The sequence below is a fragment of the Lepidochelys olivacea genome (assembly GCF_965140295.1).
Source record: "Lepidochelys olivacea isolate rLepOli2 genome assembly, chromosome: 1".
Classification (NCBI taxonomy): domain Eukaryota; kingdom Metazoa; phylum Chordata; order Testudines; family Cheloniidae; genus Lepidochelys; species Lepidochelys olivacea.
Window position 1 is genome coordinate 194,408,841 of NC_140411.1, and position 22,659 is coordinate 194,431,499.

A 22,659-nucleotide genomic window follows, 5' to 3' on the forward strand; every position below is an offset into this window, starting at 1 on the left:
AAAACAATAGGGTGTTTTAATACCAAATCCATGGTGCTCAGAGAGCTGAATACCATTTTTCTTACATTAACAATGGCAAGGCTGTCAGGCAGTGGTGCTGCTTCAGTTCCCCAGAGCTGAAAATGTGGCTCGTCATCTGTCAAAACACTCCTGGACTCAGTGGGGCCCAGATTTTACCTAACATTAGATTCACTTTTACAGGTGCCTTTCCTAGCAAGCTTTCTTTAGGTAGCCAACCTGCTAAATATGGTTAAGGCAGCCAGTAGCACTCCTTACATGACCATGTGTAACTGACTCCTGGAGGGAGGATGTTCCTCCCTTTCCTTGAGCTCCTACTCCATTTTCTCTGGCTTTCCTTATCACTATATCCAAAAGAGGTGGATCACTTTCGTTTACTAAACATGGTTAGTCAATTGTAGATGTTAAACTAAGGTATTTGCCATGAGGATCTTTGATTTTATTATATGAATGTTAAGCATATTTCTCCAAAATTTACTTGTTATTTTGGGGGCCCAGTTTAAGAAGCCTTAAAGGGGCAGGATTTTCAATAAATGCTGAGTGCCTGCTATCTGAGACTCAAGCCCCCTTCAAGACATCTCAAGACACCATGAAATCATGTATCACTTTTGGAAAAAAAGAATTTAGCTAGCATAGGTGTTGTGTGAGTATAGGCATGTGGGGTCATATATCAAAGAGCAACCCTCCTTGATGAAATTATAGCAAACCTTTGTTTTCTCCTATATGCACATATTTAGGGATTGTTGAATTAAGTCACTACACCTTCTTGTAAAATATAAAAATTCTGCCAATTATTAGATTTGCCATACAGTGAAATATAAGATGAAAAACTTTGTTCTGGATATTTTTATTCAAAACAAGTCTAATACATACACTTCAAAAATGTGCAAAGTAAAGGACTATTTCTTATAGCTTAGGATAGCCTACAAATTCAACAATGTTGTTGTCCTTTTTATTTGTGATCTCAAAATAATACATCTATACTTTTTTTCTGTTCTCTCCAGGTATTCTGAATTTCTCCCCCATGACCTCCCACCCACATTTCTGAGTTGTGTGCTAATACTAAATAGTAACGTAGGCAACATTTCACAACTCAATATTCTAAGCCTCACTGCATGCATTACTGAAATCCTTTTTGCTTGGTACAGGTAAAGTCCTTAATAATGTACCTGCCTAATCATTATACTTGTAAACTCCACATTAGTACACAATTTGCATTACAAAGTTATTTGCAATTTGTATGTCTACGTACCTTGAGCAACCTACTTTAACGCTAATATTTTTCAGAGACTTATTTGCATGTCTATGAACCAGAGTAACAATGGAACATTATGCAATTTAATGGTAAAAGCTAACATAGAAGTGCAGCCTTGTTGATTAAAATCTCCCTTAAAGAAAAAGTTCTGTTTGGCACTTTGATAGAACCCTCGATTTCTAATTTGCAAAACTGAAATCAAAGAACTTCAAAGATGAATCCACATCAGAAGACTATAAGGGTAGTGGATTGTTTCCTGAATATTGTAAGCAAAATGAAAAGGTGTAGGGTAAAAAATTATTGCATGTATTCAATTACCCATGACTGAACCAAACTGCTTCAGTAGTAACAGTAAACATGGCAAATATAGCAACAGCTTTGAAACCTGCTGTACTATACGTTCAAACTTGCTTTTCCAACCAATAATGAAGTTGATAAAATGAAGGATTTTTTTTTAAAAAATAATATTCATAGCCATTGTACTTAATCTGTTGCACCTGAAATTTCATTCTGTTCTTTTGGTGCTTTGTTGTGTGCTTAAACAGAAAGGATTTTTTTACATTTAGCACTTGAAAACTGCCAGCCACTGAGATTTTCCAGCCAAGGTCTTCCTTTTTCTATTTTACATAAAAAGGAAATAGAGAATAAAAAAAGTTTGCTATTGGCATGGACCCACTCAATGCTTCACAGCAAAGGTTCCCAACTTGTGGCCCATGGAGCATTGGTGGTCTACATACAGTTGCTGCCCGCATGGTTCTGGCTCCTCTGGGTTATTTCCAGCTTTCAAGTTGATTAAGAAAATAGAATAAATAAGATTTTAGTATTACTTTTCCACATAAGCAATTGCTGCCCTGCCATGGTGATGCTATGCCATTATGAATGATATGAAAAGTTGCCACAAAAATCAAATGCCATGACAAAACCACAAAACTCTCCCTGTATTACACGGTCCACAGTATGAAAAAAAATCAGTTTACATATTGTATTGTACTGAGATATGCTGGGTCTCAAGCACAATGACAGTGAAAAGCAAGACAGACTTGATTTGGAAACCACCCTTCTCAGACCCACTACTTTCAGGGCCAGCAATAATCTTTGATCTCAGTCCTTGCACGTACACAACTCCCACCAAAATTTAGAGTTATCCTTGTATGATGCTACCAGATTGGTATCCAAGTGCACTGTAGAGATATGGTGGGGATTGGTGGAGAAGATGACATACTTGTCTGATGCGGAGTGGGGAGGGATTGTTAGAGGACTGTTAATACGCATCTCAGAGGAATCTACACATTAAATTGTTATATGGAATCCACACATTAAGTTGTTATATGGAATCCAGAACCATGATGGAAACATTTTGCTGGCAAATTAGGTAGTTAGTAGAAAGATTAAAGTAAAGTTTCTCCCCAGAAACAAAGCCATGGACCAGTCTATGATCTGATGCTCAGTAGGGCACTGTACTACAACTGACAACAAGAAGTTCACTTCATTGAACATCCATTGTTATATTGAACAGAATAATATTTTGTTTAAGCCAAAGAAAATGTGTATCTGCATTTTCCCCCCTGCTTCCGTGGATTCATTAGTCAGTGCTTTCACTCAAACTTCAGGCATCAATTAATATACCACTTGGATGTTTCTGATGCCAAGCGGTTGGTAGCTTCCAAAAATAGGATTATCAGGGACTAAGGCTGTCTGAGACGACTAGGGTAGTAAAAATGAGCTTTGTGATCAGATCAACTACACAGATCCTTGAACTCCTGTTTACTGGTTAATAACTCCTAAATTATGCAAATACCGGAGACTTCCTGGATACCATCAAGTTGAGATGCAGAAAACAAGGGAGCAGGTAGAAGTTGGCTGTACTCTCCAGATGCAACGAGATTCACCAGTGCTTATTTTAGGAAGTTCCAGCTCTCAAATGCAGTCAAGTGAGAAATCCTTATTTGAAGCAGCTCTGACAACTTTTAGTAGGATTGTTGGACTTGACTTGGGAGGATCATAGAGACTCAACTGACTCTTTACCAATCCGTATAATGTTATTGCATATGACCCATACTACTGTTTAAGGTAGTTATCAGTATTCTATTGCCCCCTTGCCTCTCAATTATTAGGCAAGTGATGTGCCGTGACTTCTGCTTTTCTACCAAATTATTTGTTCTATTGTTGCATTATCCTCCGATCTTCCCCACCCCCACAACATTAATCAGTTTAATCCATCTGTTGTGTTCTCTGACAAGTAGAATTGTGAGCAGTCTGTGACAGGGCTTGTTCTCTCTTCGTCTTTAGTACAATGCCTGGCACACTAGTATCCTGATCCTTTACTTAAGTTCCTAGGTGCTACCCATAACAAACAAACAAAGGTAATTCCTTATTGTTACTATAGAAATTATCTTTTATACCACAAATATTCAGTTTATCCAACTTCACATACATAAAGCATAGAGAAACTTTAAGGGCAACGGCATAACCCCCTTCACCCTCAACTACAATAGTACCCTACTTCACCAATCAGCAAGCCTGCTAGGCTTCTGTAACACACTGGTTATCTTCCTCTCCTTATGTACCCTAAGATTTAGCAGTGGAAGGCTGTGGTGATACTGCATATTACTAACATGAAACAGGCAGTTTATTTACTTCTACACTTTGTCTAATTCTGTAAGTTTTAGCTACATTTTCCCAAATCCTTCCTATGCGGTAACATTTATTTTATTGTTTTTATCTGATTATTCACTAACAGAATGCTACTCAAAATCAACAACAGCCGTAAAGAAAATTCAATTTAATACATTATACCAATGGTAATAAGTAGGCAAATAAATTAATCACAATCCATATGGTAATTAAAAATATGGGGTTAATAGTAACCTAGTATTAGTCAAATGTTATACTAATACTGGTATATTTAGACTATTAAATTGCAATTAAGATCATGAGCATATTGATATAGAGATGTATTTGCACATTTATCAAGTGCTTCACAAATTGAAGTAATCTACCATAAAAGCCCCAGCAAGTGTGAATTAATGAGGTTCACACACAACCTTACATACCAGGTTTTCCAGCTTTCAGTATTTGTTTGATTAGATTTGTTTTTGGTTTTAACATCTATATTCATGAACAAGTGCCTTAAATATCTGTTGCTTATATAAATCCAACTTTCACAAATACTTTGTCAGCCATCTGTCTCATCTGTGTCTTGCATAAAATTTTTCTTTAATTAAGAGTACAGTAGTACAAGAGTACTTCAGCCAGATAACATCCGACAGCAAATATACGTTTTATTTAGGATGTGTTTGAACCACAGCCCTCGATCCAAACACACTTCATCTTTGGGGCAACGGGAATCCAGATCTAACTTTTGCAGCTCTGCTTACAGGGATGAATGTAAAAGGGCAAGTGGTAAAACTTTAGTTATCTAAGCTCATAAATGGACCACTTTTGTTGTGAAATGCATTCCTCTTGTAACTCCATCAGCTTCAGGGTAAGTACACTAGAGACTTGGCCTGTAACAAACAAAACTTCCATTCACATGTATAACGATAATTGTCTTAAGGACAAGATGATGTGGGGGGCACTTTTCCTAGCAGCCTGCGTATCCAAGTAACGCCACTTAGCAATGTATCAGAATTTGTTAGCGGGAGTTAAGGAGGCAGAGACCTCAGTGGCCACAATTCAGTTGGAATCTGCTCCACTGAGTTGTTGGGCAGCATTTGTCACAGCGGCAGCACTGTTTTAACAGTGGATGAGTAGGTGCTGCAGTACATTTTCCTGCACCTGGTTTTATTTCATTATTTTCCTCCAGCACCTCCAACCATGGACTTGAATGTTTAAGTTCTGTCCGAGATGTTATCCCAACTTCTAAAGGGTTATACATTGCAGCAGCTATTTTTTTCCTGTATCGACCTTTTCAATACCGAGTCTCCGTCGGTATGCATTTCCTCTCACATCAGGAGGAAGTCATCAGTAAGTACCCAGCCACTTATTTCCCCCACCCACTAGCTTTGAGATCTACAGCTCAGGAGGGCTTCGTAAACGCAAATTGTTTCTATTCGGACCCTTAAAAGATGCCTGAAGGGGAAACAGATGAAAAGTCACCAACATCCTTTTATGTTCCCAGAACTAAGAGTGGTGAAGACATTCTCTGCCCGTCAAGTTCATGCCTGCTCATTTCGTCCTTGTTCTATTGTCTCCTGGGCCCTCGCGAACTGAAGTTTTAATCAGTGAGAAATGAAGCAACAAGCCACGCTGCTTCATCTGCCATCATGCAAGGCAGAGCGAAAGCACTGGGATCATTGCAGAGAAACAAGTGAGAGAAACTCGCACAGCGAGAATTTTTTTCAACTGAAAACCGCTCTGTGTCTTCTCCCCACTTCTGTTTCTCACCACCATATGTATTCCGCATCTATGCACTGGTGGCAGAACTGCTGCTTTCTCAGGTTTTCCCACTCTTCCCTATTTTTCCAATTGCCACAGTGCATCGCACACAGTATACACGGACATCATATAAACTGGTGTTCAACTCAAAATGCCTGCACTTCAGGCCCCTTACAACAATGCTGGAAGCCAGACAGTCTCCCTACTTCCATCTCTGACAGGCTATACACAAGGGCTGCAAAATGAAAATCCCCCTTCAGTACTTGGAACCAATCTTGCTGCCCTCTTCTGCCACCACAGTTAATTGTTAATGACTCATGTATGAGAACAAAGATGAAAAGTTAATGGGTTACGGGCAAACACACTGGAAACCTTCATTTTTTGGAGAGAATTTTCACTCTAAGCAGACTTTTCATGCTGCATTTCATTGTGATCAATCTCAGCTTTCATTCTGCTGCATTGTCAATGAAATTTCAGTATACCAGTTCCCAGTAGCTATATTCTCAAGGCTTAAATGCAGCCAGAGCCCACCAGAGAGGAGCCCTGGTGCCCTCTTCCCCGGGGAGCTAAAGACCTGAGCCCTGGTGCCCCCATCTCTCCTCAGGGCTAAAGCTCCAAGACTCAGTGCCCTGCAGCTAAAGCCTGGAGCCCGCATGGGGTGTGTGTGTGTGTGTGTGTGTAAGGAGGCCCCCTGGGAACTAATCTCAGAATTGAAGCCCTATACATTTTGCTGTGTTGCAAAACAAGTTGTTACAATGGTAACAATACAAAGAGCATGTTAAGGTGGTAGTTGTTGAGCTGGGAAACCTGACAAACGTATGTTTAGAAAAAAACTAAGAAAACTTTAGGAGAGATAAAGATGCAACTCCTTTTTCAAACCGGTGGCTCAAGGCATGAAGAAACCTTTAGAGTGGGAACCATGCTTTGATTACCACCCAATATGTAACTTTCATTATTTAAACATTCATTTTATGAAAGGCTGGAGATACTACAGTAAAATAAATTACCCGACCATCAACCAGCACTAATTAGTCAGTTACTTATAAAACTCATGTTTTAGATGATTTGCTAGTCACAATTTTAAGGACAGACAATGCATGCCTGTGATTCTGTGCCATATGATTTGCTAATACAGCAGCTAAAAAATACTCCAGTATCTTTGACTGTCTACAAAACCAGCAGTAAATCCATTGTCTGAGACGAGCGTGCACACTTGGAATGAAAATTAGCTCAAGTGGGTAAATGCTCAGGGGGATTACTCTTTTCAAAATGTCCTAGTAAGTTAGCTATGGAATAAATTGTCTAGTGTCTATTGAGACACTTCCTTTGTATTCCAGAACACTCACTCCCCTTTATGCCCTTGTATCCAAGTTAAAGTCTTTAAAGTCATCTGTACTCAGTGTCCCATTTCTTGCCCTGTTAAATTAGACAAATAAAAAAATTCTCAAATTGACCACACAGGCTTATCTGTGCAGGTTCTTTAACTGACAGGAAACTTATTTGTACTCATCAAGAGCACTGCGCCTTTTCAACACAAATTGTATTTGCACACAGGTTTCCACGGTTACCAACACCAGTGCAGTGTCACCTGTGTTATTACTAGCTTGGGCAAGCCATTCACATGCTATTTCACAACACTATTACTTCCATCTGCTCTGGGCAGGGTTAGAAGACAGCGTGAAATTTGCCCACAGCTAGAGTAAAGTTCTTTCCCCCACCCCCATTGCTACTATTGGAATTTATATTGTCAGCAAACAACAGAGTAGATATGGCCCTAGCTAACAGATAGCTTGCTTTTCTTCTGTACTGAGCACCCACAGCTCCTGTTTACTTTATTGCTAGGGACCACTGAGAATTAGGTCTTGGTGTCTGGAGTTCTGAGTGGGCAAGATGGGGGTGCACATGTGCGGTTTTTGGGAATGTTTTAAACCAGATAAGAAACAGGTATGATCTGATTCTAGCAGCTAGATTTAGGTTTGGTAGACTGAGTCTGGGGAGGTGTGAACTGGGAGCTAAGGGAAGAAAAAAAAAGAACATGCGACCTGAGACTCATGGCAGAAAAGAATTGAACAGCACTTATGAGGTGGGTAGACAGGCAGTACTGGTCCAGAAAGCACAGTAACAGACCAGCACCTGACTGTTTATTGGAATGGGGAATAGAGGTAATGGGGGAGGGAACCAGAAGCTGTGGTCAAGTTCTGTCAGTATCTCATTAAAATTATTTACCAGTAGTGATGCTTCTGAAGTGTCTTAAAAGATTAAACAAAACCCCACAACCTAGACACAAATTTCTCACTTGACACAAAGGATGTACATTTTCCCTCCAGCTCATCCCTCATTTTTTGTACACAGGAACTGTAATTGTATTAAGCACATTCACTTTGGGGGTGGGCGGGAGGGAAGAGAGAGAGAAATCCCTAAGAATGAATTAGGGAAATAGATTCTAAATTCATTTAACACACATTTGAATTACAGATGAATGGGCTGGCGTTTCTTAAATCTGGTGAGGTTAACACAGGCAGCTGAGGCTCTTCTTCTGGAGGATCCCTTCAGCTATCAACACACACTGGGATTTTAAAAGTACAATACAGATAAGCACTATGCTACTGAAAAAGTAAATCCACAATCAAAGTCACAAATGCAAGAGTTGTTCCAGAAATACGTATCTTTTCTGCCTGCCTATTTCTCACCATCTCTCACCACACACACACAAAGACTATTAATTGGCTCTGTACCTACTTCTTTAGGAACTGCTAAAACACACCGGGGTACGTACTTGTCCTATAATCAACAAGCGTTAAGCTTGCAGACTTCTCAACATTTTAAGTTATCTAACACCAATTTATTCTGTATAAAAATTCACAGCAGGAGAAGCAATCACACATAGTGTTCTCTAGGATTAATGTAGATTCTTCCAGTTCCTGGGTTTTGATGGTACTTGCTGCTCCAATCTTTGTAACATATCTGCTTGTGAACTGGGTACATCTGCTGAAGGTTGTCTTGGCTCAATGGATTTTCATCTTCGTAATTAGGATGCCTGCCATTTACTGATTTCTAAAATTACAAACAACTCCATACATTAAAAAGCATCAACAATTTCATTCTTCAAATACTGCTTCCACAGCACATCACGTGAAGACTAATTACTATCATCAGCACCCACCTTTTATTCTGCCATAAGCCCCTTATAATAGTTTAATGCACTTTCCTTAGTCACTAGTGATTCAATGAAATAACTTACATTACAAAAAGGGGACATGGAAAATATCTTCCAAGAACTTAGATACATTACGACTAAAATCAATTTCCAATTAAAGGAAAACTAACAAAAAAGACTATGAAAAAAGCACAGACATTAAGCCAACGACAAAATGACATGAATGTAAGTATTGGCTTTGGTCTTATTTCCCAGCCATTAACTTTTAGTTCATGCTGTTTGAAACTCAGATGCCACATGGACAGCAATTCAACTTGTTTAATTGTTACTGAATAGGATGGACAAGTAATCTGGAGCTCTTTGTGTCAAAAAAAAAAAAAAAAAAAGTGAAAAACTCACTGTAAGAACCAAGATCAGTCCACTGATTCTTTAATGAAGGCTCAGTGCTCTGGCTCAATACATATAGTCATATTACTTACTATGTTCTGCAAATTTCCAGCTTCTTTCTCCCTGTATTGGCTTTGCAAAGGGAAGCGTTCTCTCTGCAGGGAACAAAATGATAGTGAAAGTTTACATTGCAATACTGGAGAAAGGTTTGACAAGTGCTTTCTTCAAAGCAATAAAATGAGAGGAAGCATTCTGCCTTGACAAGTGTCTGAATAGAGCATCTTTCAGGAGGAAAAGGAGGTTGACTAGGCTTGCTCAAATGGAGTAATTCAAGGGTACTAACTCAAGCTAACTATTGCAGTGAAGACAGCCCTAATAAGTTTAAAACTCACTGAAGTTCCTTAACTCAGCAAACAACATTTCAGTCTCAGCTTCGTAGTTCACTGGACTTCTGCAGAGGCTAGTCAACCCAGAGGAATCGTATTCATGGCACTCCTGGAAGCCAAGTCATAACAAATTTCCACACACTATAATAGGGATAGAGTGCCACAGAATTTCATACCAATACTTCGCCCTAGGAGAAGGTATTCAAATGTTAACTACTTATAGTAAAAAGGGACTGCTGGTTTTCTGATATTTAACTTTAATCAAACTAGGTAAAAGTGTTGGAGTGAATTAGGAATTGGAGTTCTTTTTAATGGTAAACTCCCAAATCACTCTGGTGCTTCTGAAAATTTTACTTAATGTACACTACACAAAGCAATAATTTCTTTTGTGACTGCATTTACGAGCCTAACAAAGCAACATTGTTATGGTACTTAGTGATTTGTAAACTAAAACCCCAATATTGAACAGTTTTTCAATTACTCAAGACGCTTTTATTGCACTTAGAGTATTTTACATGGTCAATATCTCCCAGAAGACTATTTAGTTTTGCACATATTTTTTGCATGTGTGCTTTTTTTATTCACAAGTTTGTCACAAGTAAGGCACACGCTCAGTTAGTGATTTCAGATTGATGAATGCATTCCTTTGACCACACAGTCTCATTAGGTAATTAAATCAATTTGCACAACAGTGCTAACAGAATAAATTCCTTAATTTTCTTAACAGGTAGTTATCACAAAAGTGTCCTAGTTTTAAGAAAAGGACAATAGTAGAGAGCAATGAAGACAAGCAGAGGAAGAAAGAGTAAAGAACAAACAGACAACGGAAAGGTAAACAGAAAGAGCCTCTATAGCAAGAATAGGAACTGAACAAGCACAACACATCTGAGGTTTACAAGAGTTTAGGCAGGTATCTATTATCTAGCATACTGTAGGGAAGTCATTAAATCTTACTAACTATATTACAATTACTACTATACAACGAGGCTTAAATTAGAACTATACTAGTTCAAGTCAAGGTATACTGTGATGCTTTATCCTCCCATTTGCTTACTATTACATAAAGTTACACATAACTATTACATAAAATTACATAAAGTGATGCATCCGATGAAGTGAGCTGTAGCTCACGAAAGCTTATGCTCAGATAAATTGGTTAGTCTCTAAGGTGCCACAAGTCCTCCTTTTCTTTTTATAAAGTTACACAGCCAGCAGTAGATCTTGGTTGGTAAACCAGTATCCTCTACATGAAATCATTTATCTATTTGTAAGATCTGACATATTTAAAACTTGTTCATAGGAAGATAACACTATTTCCACACTATATACAATAGACTATCGGATTACTGCAACTATTTCCATCTGATGAGCACCTTAGGTTGAAACAGAAGCTATCTGAACAACTCTCAAATTACATGTAAAGTAAACTCTTAAGAATTCTCTGTGCAGCACAGCATCTAATCTTAATCACACTGGCCTCTTTTCCAAGGAGACCGACTAGAATTGGTAAAAGCTCCTTTATTCACTCTCAGCCTGATGCACCCAAGAGCGTTAAGAGAAATGTATCTAACATCTCTGTACACCAACAGATGTCCAGGTGTTGCAAGGATTGTCTGGGATGGTGGGCAAGAAGTGGTCTGACTATGGGTGTCCTCACAGGTGACAATGTCTGAGAAACTCACTATCAGTATGCCACCACAGGCCCCTTCACAGAACCTCTTGTGTAGCCTCCTTCATCATCCTAAGGTTTTCCCTTTCAAGTTCCCTGTGCCTGGTTTTCCACCAGTTTCTGGGCTAAATACAATCCCTACAACAAATACCAGCAAAAGCTAGCTGTTGAGAGGCTGCCTAAGCACTCTCTTCAGCTTGGTACTCAAATTTGCTAAGGTAGCCCCCGATCACTTGTTAGAGATCGTGATATTTTGGCCTGAAGCCCCAAGTGTTGAGAAGGTATAGCCTGTAGGAAGAGTTGTTTTTCTCCTAGAAATGGGGGCAAGTAAGTTACTCAGGTCAATACACCACTGTTGGATGACGTTCTTGTGTTAATACACAGAAATACCATTGATTGCTGTGTTAGACCATTAGCTTGCGAAAGCATTTTGTTCCCATTTGAGTCTGTGGAAAAATTCGTATTGACTATAGTACTAAGACTAGGCCCTCAGTTATTGAAGTTTCATCTTGTTTATTTAAAAATGCCTCTTTTCCAAACCCTATCTGAAATTCTCTTATCCAATTAACACCTCTCATTTAAATTATCGTGATAATCATTCCACCGTGGTAACTTGCATAAGGTCTCATTCCCTCTCTTTTCTGAATTCAAATGGAAATAGCCCTTTGCAGGTCATGTGCCAAGTAACCATTTTATGCTACATAACCTAAGATTATCACCCCCCCCCTTATTTATACAGCAAAAATTCATATTGCTGTATAAAAGGGATACCATCCTGTACTAGATCTACTTTTGCCATTACAACAGCTTACATCGTCCTCCTGCAAGTTTTAAAAAACAATTATTTAGGACAGCTTAGTCACATGAAATCCATGTAGTTAGGAAATAATGCATTAAACCCCAGCGCTTTCCTGTGATAAATCTGCCATGTGGTGAATTCTAGCTCTCAATTTGGCAAATTTGGACAGCAAGTGCTTTAGGATGGAGATTATGTGCTCTAATGTGTTTTGTGCAACACCAAAGCACACTGCTGGCTCACTTTATTCCATTCCCTTTCCCCTCACATATCTTCCCGTGACTACAGTTCATCTGAGGCAGTCACTCTGCTTCACTTTGCAATCTTCAAGCCCAAAGAGACTTCATAGCACTAACAAACAGTGTTCATAAACTAATCCATCTATTCAGCTAACTCTAGGAAACATGAATTTTGAGAAAGTCAGGCATAGGCTCGTCTCATGCTACATCTACGGTTTGAACTGGGAGTCTGATATCTAGATTGAGGAGACATACCCAGCCCAGAATAGCTCTGATCAAGCTAGCACACTAAAATTAGAGTGTAGACACAGTACCACTGGGATCAAGCCTCTCAAGTACATCCCTAGTGTCTTGGGTAGGTCTGTACTTAGGGAAGCTATCCCCTCCCCACCACCACCGTGGCTACCCTCTATTTTTAGCGTACTAGCTGAGCTAGTTAATGACGATAGGTCTCCTCAAGCTGGGACTGCCACCCGCATCCCCCTCAGCAAAAAGTGCAGACGTACCCTCCTCTTGGATAAAGTTATTGGTTGTGGAGAGATCCAACATATTGACACAGCCCCAACTACTTTAGAATCTGAGTACCCCATCATCTTTAATGTATTTATACGCTCAGCACCTGTGAGGTTAGCCAGTAACTAAAGCAAACCACAACTGAGCGACTTGCCGAAGGTCACACAAAGTCTGTGGCAGAGCAAGGAATTGAACCTGGGTTTCCCAGCATCCGAAACGAGTACATCTAGTCACTGGGCCATCCCTCCTACCTGGTTTAAGAGTCAACCTGGACCCCATTTAGAGACAACTAAGTTCTGTGTGACAGTCTAGTCTCAACGTCCTCCCCATCTTTCCTTTTAAATCAACACTGTAGAAGGGATGGGGGGCCTGGGAGGAGAATAATAGCGGAGATCTCTGCATAATTGTTTTTTGCCTCTGTGTAAACCATGTACTATGCATCCAAACTGCACAGTTGGGTGGTATAAAAATGTCCATGGAAAAACTTCACTGTACTGTTTCAGTAAGTACATTTTTTTTTCCTTTATAAACAAATCCATTTAGAAATATAAATACAGGACCATGCCAGCACCTATGTACTAATGAGAACTCAATACGTACTTGTTCAAAGTAGTACAACTTGCTTATTTCACTAAATTAGGTGAGCTAACCGTGGTACTTTCTGAAAAGCTCACGAGCAGCTGCTTCTGGGTGATGACCATTCTGACATTGTTGCTGACCTTCACACAGAGTAAGGAAGCCTGATATTAAGTAGTAAAATTAGACAGGCCACAGTGCAAGAACCCATGATTTAGGATTTGAGTTTTATCCTAATCCATATTTCAGAGCCAGATTATACATGATGTGTTTGGGGAGGAGTAAATTTAAATTTCAAGCAGAACCATCCTTCCTAATTTATGAGCAATTTGTCTTTGACAAGTTCTTCTTCTCTCCCCCCATTCAGTGATTGCAGCAACTGGATACCCCTTTTGAAAACAGGATGTTGTCTAGCAACCAGTGAATCTAATCTGTGGCTTTGCTGAAATTTGACTAAGGCAGAGTGTCAGAAGAAAAATTTGTTAGATGATCATTAGCAATAGAGCTCACAAAAACCCTTAAATTTTTTCCCTGTGCAATATTAGGGTCAACAGGAGAAAGTTGTTCACAAGAGAGCAGCGCTTGCCTCATGCCACCACCCCTCCCTGTGAAGCCCTGCTTTACACCACAAATTTGTTTTACACTTTTTTTGACAGCAGTTCATGTGTTTGAAGGTAAACTCTCAGGTTTAGTGATTGATGGCATTTAACTCATTGAGATGGAAAATAAAAATCGATAAAGTTGACACAGATAGAGAAACCCTTATCACCTCTTGGGGAAGATGCCAGAAATTGAGGAGAGGTTGAGAATAAAGGATGGTGTGCGACAAGAACAGGCATCAATATCCTTTTGACTTCCCCACGAAGTTATCTGGCATTAGTTTCTCTAACTGTCTATTATCTACTGAAAATATGATTATGGGTTTGTTTAGATGGATATGAAAACACATTGTTCTCATCAAAAAAGAAAATATAATCATATACAAAATCCAAGTGTGTATGTTGGGGGGAGGGAGCGCTATGCTTCAGACTTTGGTGGAACCACTAGAAAAATTTTCCATGATTCTCATTTATACTGTAGTTTTCCCTGGTGAAGATTTTTTAAAGGCCTCCAAAGCCATATCACACAATGCAGCAGATCACATCACATGACACTGGTCACTCCCTAAAGAGGGTCAGATTGGTTTAGTACTAAAATGGAATATCTCCCTGGAGGCAAACACCTGAAGTAGCTATATTGTGATTCAGCAAGAGACATTGCTTCCTCTTCATCACAGCTGAGCCAGGCTCTAGTGGGTGTTATTGGGTACGGTGCTGTTGGTGATAGTGCTGGCTAAAAAAAAGTCAAAGAAATAAACCTGTTCTTGGTTGAAGAACCATTAAAAATGTGCTTTTCACGAATAGGCACTGAACCAGCAAGAGAGGATGCCATTTTAGATTTGGTATTGGTAAGTAGTGAGGACCTCATAGAAGAGCAACCTTGGTTCAAGTCATCATGAGCTAATTCAGTTTAAACTAAACTAAATGGAAGGACAAACAAAAATAGATCTGGAATTAGGGTCCTTGATATCAAAAAGGCTAACTGTAAAAAATTAAGGGAATTAGTTCAGGAAATGGACTGGACTGAAGAACTCAAGGATCTGAATGTGGAGGAGGCTTGGAATTACTTTAAATCAAAGTTGCAGAAACTATCCGAAGACTGCATCCTAAGCAAGGGGAAAAAATTCACAGGGAAAGGTGGCAGACCAAGTTGGATGAGCAAGCAGGTCATCAAGAGAAAGAAGAAAGCCTGTGAAGAATGGAAGATGGGCTGGATCAGCAAGGAAAGCTACCTCTTGGCATTTAGAAAGTGTAGGAATAAAGTGAGACCTGCCAAAAGCCAAGCAGAGTTAGACCTTGCAAAGGAAAGTAAAGCCAACAGTAAAAGGTTCTATAGCCATAAGGAGAAAAAAAAAAAAAGAAAACATGGAAAGAAGAAGTGGGACAACTAAGCATTGAGGATGAGGTAGAGATGAAAGTTAATCTAGCCATGGCCCAAAACCAAAACAAATACTTTGCCTCAGTTTTTTTTATAAGGCAAATGAAGAGTGCAGGAGTAGTGGCTGAGTGGTGAATGGGAACAAGGGTATGGAAGTAGAAATTACCATATTTGAGGTGGAACTCAAACTCTTCGTAATGGGACTTAATCAGTGGCCTGGATAATCTCCATCCAAGAATATTCAAGGAACTGGCACATGAAATAGCTCAATAGCAAGGATTTTTAATAAATCTATAAACTCAGGGGTTGCACTCTATGAATGGAGAATTGCTAATGTAGTTACTCTTTTTAAGAAAGGGAAAAAAAGTAATCTGGGAAACTAGAAGCCTGTAAATTTGACCTCAGTTGTATGCAAGGGTCTTGGAACAAATTTTGAAAGAGAAAAATAGTTAAGGCCAGAGAGGTGAATGGGTAATTGGGATAAAATACAACATGGTTTTACAAAAGAGATTTTTCCAAACCAACCCAATTCCTCTCTTTGAGAATATAACTGATTTTTTTTTTAGACAAAGGAAATGCAGTAGATCTAATCTACCTGGATTTCAGGAAGGCATTTGATACAGTTCCATGTAGGAAATTAGTTAAATTAAAGAAGATGAGGATTAATATGAGAATTCAAAAGTAGATAAGGAAATTGTTAAAGGGGAGACCACAAGAAATCATATTGAAAGGTGAAATGTCAGGCTGGAGGGCATTTACTACTGCAGTTTCTCAGGGTCTGATCTGACACAAAAAGTGGGAGTGTGCTAATAAAATGTGTGGATGACACAAAGTTGGCAGTATTGCCAATAAGGAGGAGGACCAGAATGCCATAAAAGATCTGGATGATCTTGTAAACTGAAATAGAAATGGGATGAAATTTAATAGTGCAAAGTCAGACACTTAGGGAATAACAACAAGAATTTTTGCTATAAGCTTACTCCTGGGAGAATTCTGCACCCAAAAAAAAAAAAAAATTCTGCATATTTTAATCAAAACAACAATATAATCACACCAGTTTCAATTATTTTGGTAATTCATTTCAAAATACCCGTCAGCAAGTATGTCTGTAACAATACAGACAAAAAAAGATTCAGGAAATGTTTTTTGACAAATAGATTCCTTACTACACATATTAATACAGAACTCTGAGTAATAATTCATTTAAACTACAATACGGAAACGTATTTCCTGCACCCCTTAGATGCCATGCAAAGGCTTGGGGGAGTCAGGAGTAATGGAGGAGCTGAGGGAGAGGGAAGTAATTGCTGGGAAAGAGCCTGCATGTGAACTTGGAAGGTTGCTGGATATGGGTGGGAGAAGTATGCAACAGGATTTTTTTTTGTGGGGGTGGGGGGAAGAGAGGATTGTTAGGCAGCCTCCCCTATGCAGACCCTGGCTGACCCCTAGCCTCTCTCATTCAGTCAGGAACATCTGTCTCCATACCCATGTGTCCCTGCACCCCAACTCAGCCACCCCACTTCCCCTTTTTACATTTTTTTTTTGTATCAGTAAATTTATCTTCCATAGCCACTATGATCTGAACATTTGACACATGCATCCATGAACATCTCTGAATGAAAAGTACAGTCTGGAACTGCAAATTCAAGTAGTTATTAGTATATAAAGAAGGATGTGGGTGGTTAATGGCATTTTTTTTTTTTTTTAGTTATTGACCTCTACTGCTGCTATGGTTTCTCATTTTCAACACAAAAGGGAAAGTATGCAATTTGTACCATCATAACTGAGTGATGGAAGCTAACAGTTCTGTCCAACCAACTGCCCTGTATAAAGATTACTGCCTACTTTTATCTCACAGTTTAGAGAACTATGTTCATGAATACAGTGTTCATGAAGAATAGCAGGCATTCAATAAATACATAGGACAATCCCAGATCTATCTGGGCTAAGTCAGTGCAGCTTTGTTGACATGAATGCGGCTAAATCAATTTATGCCAGCTAGAAATCTGTCACACTATGTGCATGGAGAAGGATGAATTGTTTGTAGCAAAATGTGGGTCAAAAAAGCTGAAGTATGATGTGACAAGGAAGTAACACAGCAAATTCATAGTCACTGACAATGGAAAAGGGAGAAGAACAAAACTTGCAGAGAACAAAGCAGCAAGGAAACAGTGGCCAGCAGAGTACACAGGGGAGAGATTGAGCTTGAAAAAAGGAAAGAGCACGCAGAGAAAGTTAAAGAAAAAAATGCTGTTTTGAGAGGAGAATCACAGCCTGCCAGGATGTAGTACAGGAGTTGACATTTGGTGGGGGCAGAATACTATTTACAGGGAAAGAAAATTTAAATGGTTGTAACAGAAGGAATTCCTGTTGTGCTTCTGAACAGGTCATAGTACTGCCACCGGGGAGTCAATAATACTGCCAACTCTGGTTTTGGACTGTTAAGCGTTGGGAGCACTGTAGAAGTGAGACATTCACCTGCTGTCATCATACCTGTGAGTAAACAACTTGTTCAGAGATTCCTGCCTTGCCATCCCAGCTATAGTAAACAATGTCTCAACTTGAGTCCATACAAGGAGGAACATGCTTCATCTTTCCTCCAACACACATCATGTCTTTTGTAAGTGACCGGTATGCAATGTCATGACCATTTTTCTATTATTGCCTTTGTCTTAGATCGTTTCCAACAGGCATTCCTCTGTAATTATGGCTGTACACATTGAAAGAAGCCACTGGGATTCAGAATCAAAAGCATGATGCTGGGAAGACCTTATGCTATAGTAGGAGATAGAAACATGTAAAGGATTATGCAGAACATGAACAATTATCTAGTTCACAGAAAGCAAATCTACCTATAGTGATGTTCACAAGTAGGGGCACAAAGTTCAATAATGTTAACATCTGTAGTACATAAAAGAAGAATTACATGAGAAATGTAGGTCACCTGTTTACCACAGCAAAGGATGGTAACAAACAGAAAAAAGTTATTTCCTAATCGAACATTATAGGCTACGTAAAGGGTTGAGATCACCTGAAATGTTTTTGAAATGGCAAATGCTGAAAAAGGAACATACTTATGGCTCAGTGTGCAGGTTAGAAAGGAAAATGATTTTTCTGACCAAGAACATGGAAGTTTACTATACATCCAAGTGATGACCTAGCAGGGAACATTACCTAAAAATGGCAGAGTAATGCAAAGGCAGCAGGAAAATGAATAAGGTTATCACATATAGCCACGTGGAACACCACCACGTTTTGAGAAAGGAAAGGAAATTCATACAGTAACAGATTATGGAATGGAAAAATGGTAACATCATCTGGATGAGGCTTTATTACAAGTCTAAGATCTCCAATATTAATGGAAGGAGGATTACATGACAAAGTGCAAAGAAGATGACCATGTGTGGACACACATATGGTGCCTGTATAAACACTGGGAAGATTAAGTGTCTGAAAGGAGACGGGGAAGACTGCAAGGCATGAAGAAGAGCAGCTGCATGAACAGGAATAGAATTTCCAGGATGGTAGAGAAGGAATATTCTCTTCCAAATGTGATCACTATAAGTGTTAGTATACTCTGTATTGCCATATTCTGTGCTATGTCAAGATACAAAAACAAAGTAACCATGTAAGAGAATGCTGGGGAAGAGCTAACTAAAAAGCAAGGATTCCAAGAGAGCAGCCACTGAAGTTAAATATCTGCTTACAAGGAAGTGTTAAGGATTTCAAAATGATTGTAATCTGAACAGTAATCATCAGCTTCCATGCCTGACTTCTAAAAAAGGGTATGGATAAAACCAAGAGATACAAGGAAGTCAGCCACCAGACCTGGAATGGCACAGTGTTACTCGGTTCATACAAGTGTGTCATGAACAAAACCAGATTACAGTCTCCCTAGCAACAGAAAAATAGGCAATATGAAGCAGTCTCTCACTTCTTTAGAGATGCAAGTACATCACATAAATCTTGAAGAAATTAGAGATACATTCAATATCTAGATAGTCATTAAGTAATATAAGATTAATTAAACTTACATTGTAGAACTGTTGCAGATTGTGTTCATGTAAACTATCGCAGTTTGAGGAGAAAATGTTAAGTGGTGAAGTCTTATTTTTAGGACAACCTATATATACACAAGTACATAGGGAAATGTATGCAGTTGGAAGCCAGAAAGACCTGATAGACTTAATCAACAACTTGTATTGGCATACTGGAACTAGATAATGAAGAGAACCTTATACATCTTACATGTTTTTAGAATCCTCTAATAATTTCCCGCCTGCTGGTATGGGAGAAAATGCAGGTTTGATTACGATGATTTTAACCACTGTGCAGAAAAAAAAAAAGGGCGGGGGGCGGGGAAAGAAGGGGACAATTGAAAAGGTGCCACAAAAACATGACGGATTAGGAAAAATAATTTTTTTGAACTAAGCATTTTAACCCTAGGTGAAAACCTGATGACCAAAACCAGAATATCTTGCAGAAGGATTTGACGCAGAAGCTTTATATCCTTCAGAGTTCCTCGTCAATTACAGGGGACATAGACAACATACATTCTGGGGATGTGGATATCCGCAAACCGTGTCTGCCGATTGGATGCAGATACAAATATTTTATCTGCGCAGCGCTCCAGTTATGGCACTACCTGTTGCACACCTTCACCAACATGGAGTAATGGTCTTTCCCTGTCTCACCAAGTGGCTCTTCGAGGTGTAGTCCTCATGTCATGGCCAGATCCCAGCTCTTGCTTATGTTCGTAATAGCGTGCAACTGTGTCACATCACACCTTAAAACTGCTTGCATTTGTTCTGCTTCAGGTCAGTCTATATCCCCAACAAGGACAATCTGAACAAATTGGTCTCCGTCCCTCAAAGCATGTTAGTGGAAGTATCTGAACGAGATGTGCTATGGGGGTTCCTTTCGATCATTCCCCTCCCACTCTTACATCAGTTTTGGATGCATCTCTCCTTGGACTGGCAGGTCAACTACAGGATCATACTGTACAGGGCATGTGGACCACCTAGGAGTCCACCCTTCATATCAATGTTCTGGAACTCAGGGTTGTAAGGTACATTAGCCAGCACTTCTTTCCCATGAGAATAGAAGATCAGCATGTTCACATACCAGACAACAGGGCCAGTATGTATTACATAAATTGAAAGCAGGTGGTGGGGAGAGGCCAGTTTAAGGGAGTTAGAGATTTGTTTAGGAGACCCGAAACATTTGAAGTTTGAGGCTAGGTACTGTCTTAACTAGTCCTGCTGGAGACCCTTCCCCCCATCCGCCGCCCATTTTCTGCTTGGAAAATTAACAGCTGAGTGGAAGTTCAGTGATTATAAACACTTTTCCCCCATTGACACACTCTACTCATTCCTTATCGAAAAAATTCCCTCCAATGTTCCTTATTCACTGTCCCCTCTACCAATCCATCCAACTCATTCACTTCCCCTCTCTCCTAGTTGTCTTCTCCTTCCTCTATCTAGGCTCTTCACTCCTTTGGCCAGCAGGATCAGTGGTATACATGAAAAGAATGGAAGTCTACAGATCCTTACACACAGAAAGAAAATGCCTTCTGATGAAGCTGCTCCCAAAGCTATTGGACACTGCTCAAACAGATGCAGTCATACACCACTTCAGACAAACATTACTGGGGATTCGGCAGCTTGGTGGCCCTAAACTATGACCCTATTGGCCCTTTCATTACTCCATCTTATTTTTGCTAAGGCTTGAGATGAGCATAACTTTTCTAGATGATTAAAAGGTACCTTCCTAACACATAGCAGGGAACTACTTTCCTTTTATTGTCACAGAGTTAGTGACAACACTTAAGTTCCACTCAGAAATTGTCTGTTAGATAAATGCCTATTTTTATTGCAAGTATTAATATACCCAGGTATCCTGTTAATTGATTTGGGGCCTTAAAGGTTTACTTTGATTCAAATTTTATTTCCCCATGTTTAAAATTGTGTTTTCTAGGCTTCTAAAATCAGAGATGCTGCAATACATCATTTCTTCAGTCACTTTGCTTAACGCAAGAACAAAAAGAAAAAAAAACCCACCACTTCAAAAGTCCATACCATGTTCTCCCTCATCCATGTTTCTTACACACATGTATACTCTTTCAAATATTCAAATCCTATGATAGCTGCAGTTTCTCCCTCCCCCCACTAATGCCTATCATCTTGTTTCCTAGAATCCATTCTAAATAGGTTTATCCTTATGTCCTTCTTTATCTTTATACAGAAGCACTTACAGGTAGTCATTCTAAAGAACATCAGGGACATTTTAGTATTCCATTATGAAGTCTTTTTGGTTTGTTAATATAGACAGGCCTCTATCTGCATCTCTTTTTCAGATCTATACTGAGGTAACTGGTTTTTCTAAATAGCTCTTTAGACTGAAAAAATATTGTGGTAGCGGCCAATAATTGCCTCTCATCTGATATGAAATTAATTATGATAGTCGGGAATATGACCTATCCTTCATTTTCATTATAAACAGCATTTTGTGACCCTAAACAGAATTGATGCCCCACTATGCTACAGACTTTACCAATATATTGTAGAGGATGGTTTGCTGTACAAAACTGTCTACTGATGCTGCATGTTAACAATTCACTTTGACTTAGACAAATCTCATCCTATTCCTTTTAATTGGTATGATTATAAATTTAGCTATTATATTGCTGTTCTATATTAACAGCAATACAGTAACATTACACTTTACAGCGGTTACTGTTGAGGAATCTAAACTTAATTACCACAAAGTGTTATTTGATCTAATCAGCTTTTCCCTAGGCTGAAATCAGTATTCAGTAACCTAACTTTTTAATGGCAGACACTATAAATTTTAATTAGAAACGTTAAAATAACCTTTATTAAATAATTTGGTAAGAATTTCCATTAGTCAGGTCTCACCAACTACCATGTGTCCCTACTCATGTTCATTAGTATTAAGAATTTGTCCAAAATATTTTTCAGTTATCTGGACTGTTTACTTGCTATTGAAAAGAATTTGCTCCATTATTTGTATCTTTTCTCCTTTTGCCTGTAATCTCAGTCTTTTTAAAGACAAACCTATCTGACAAGATAGTTGGCCTAACATCTGGAGAGAATGCCCAACAGCTTTTAAAGTAAGAGAGTCTTCATAAACCAACTTCAACTGATATTTCTGGGCTTCTTCTCTTCAGTTTAGTGCTTGTTGATGCACAAAGTCTAATACATCCCTCAGAGTGCTCTCAGAGTGCTTAGAATCAGACCATCTACATGTTGCTCGATTTCTGTGGTTAGTCTTGAAAGGGACAATGTGC

General features: G+C 39.1%; 1 protein-coding gene across 1 annotated transcript in view; it reads right to left on the bottom strand.

The window, feature by feature from the left end:
* Window positions 1–849: 849 nt before the first annotated feature.
* The window catches only part of NECTIN3 (nectin cell adhesion molecule 3), a 119,398-nt gene continuing 97,588 nt past the window's right edge, over window positions 850–22,659 (bottom strand). Inside the window, exons 8-9 of the mRNA XM_084638406.1 lie at window positions 9,287–9,349; window positions 850–8,704 (exon numbers count right to left, since the gene is read on the bottom strand). Coding sequence (XP_084494532.1) covers window positions 8,528–8,704; window positions 9,287–9,349 — 240 coding nt within the window. The 3' untranslated portion in view covers window positions 850–8,527. The remainder of the gene's footprint in view (window positions 8,705–9,286; window positions 9,350–22,659) is intronic.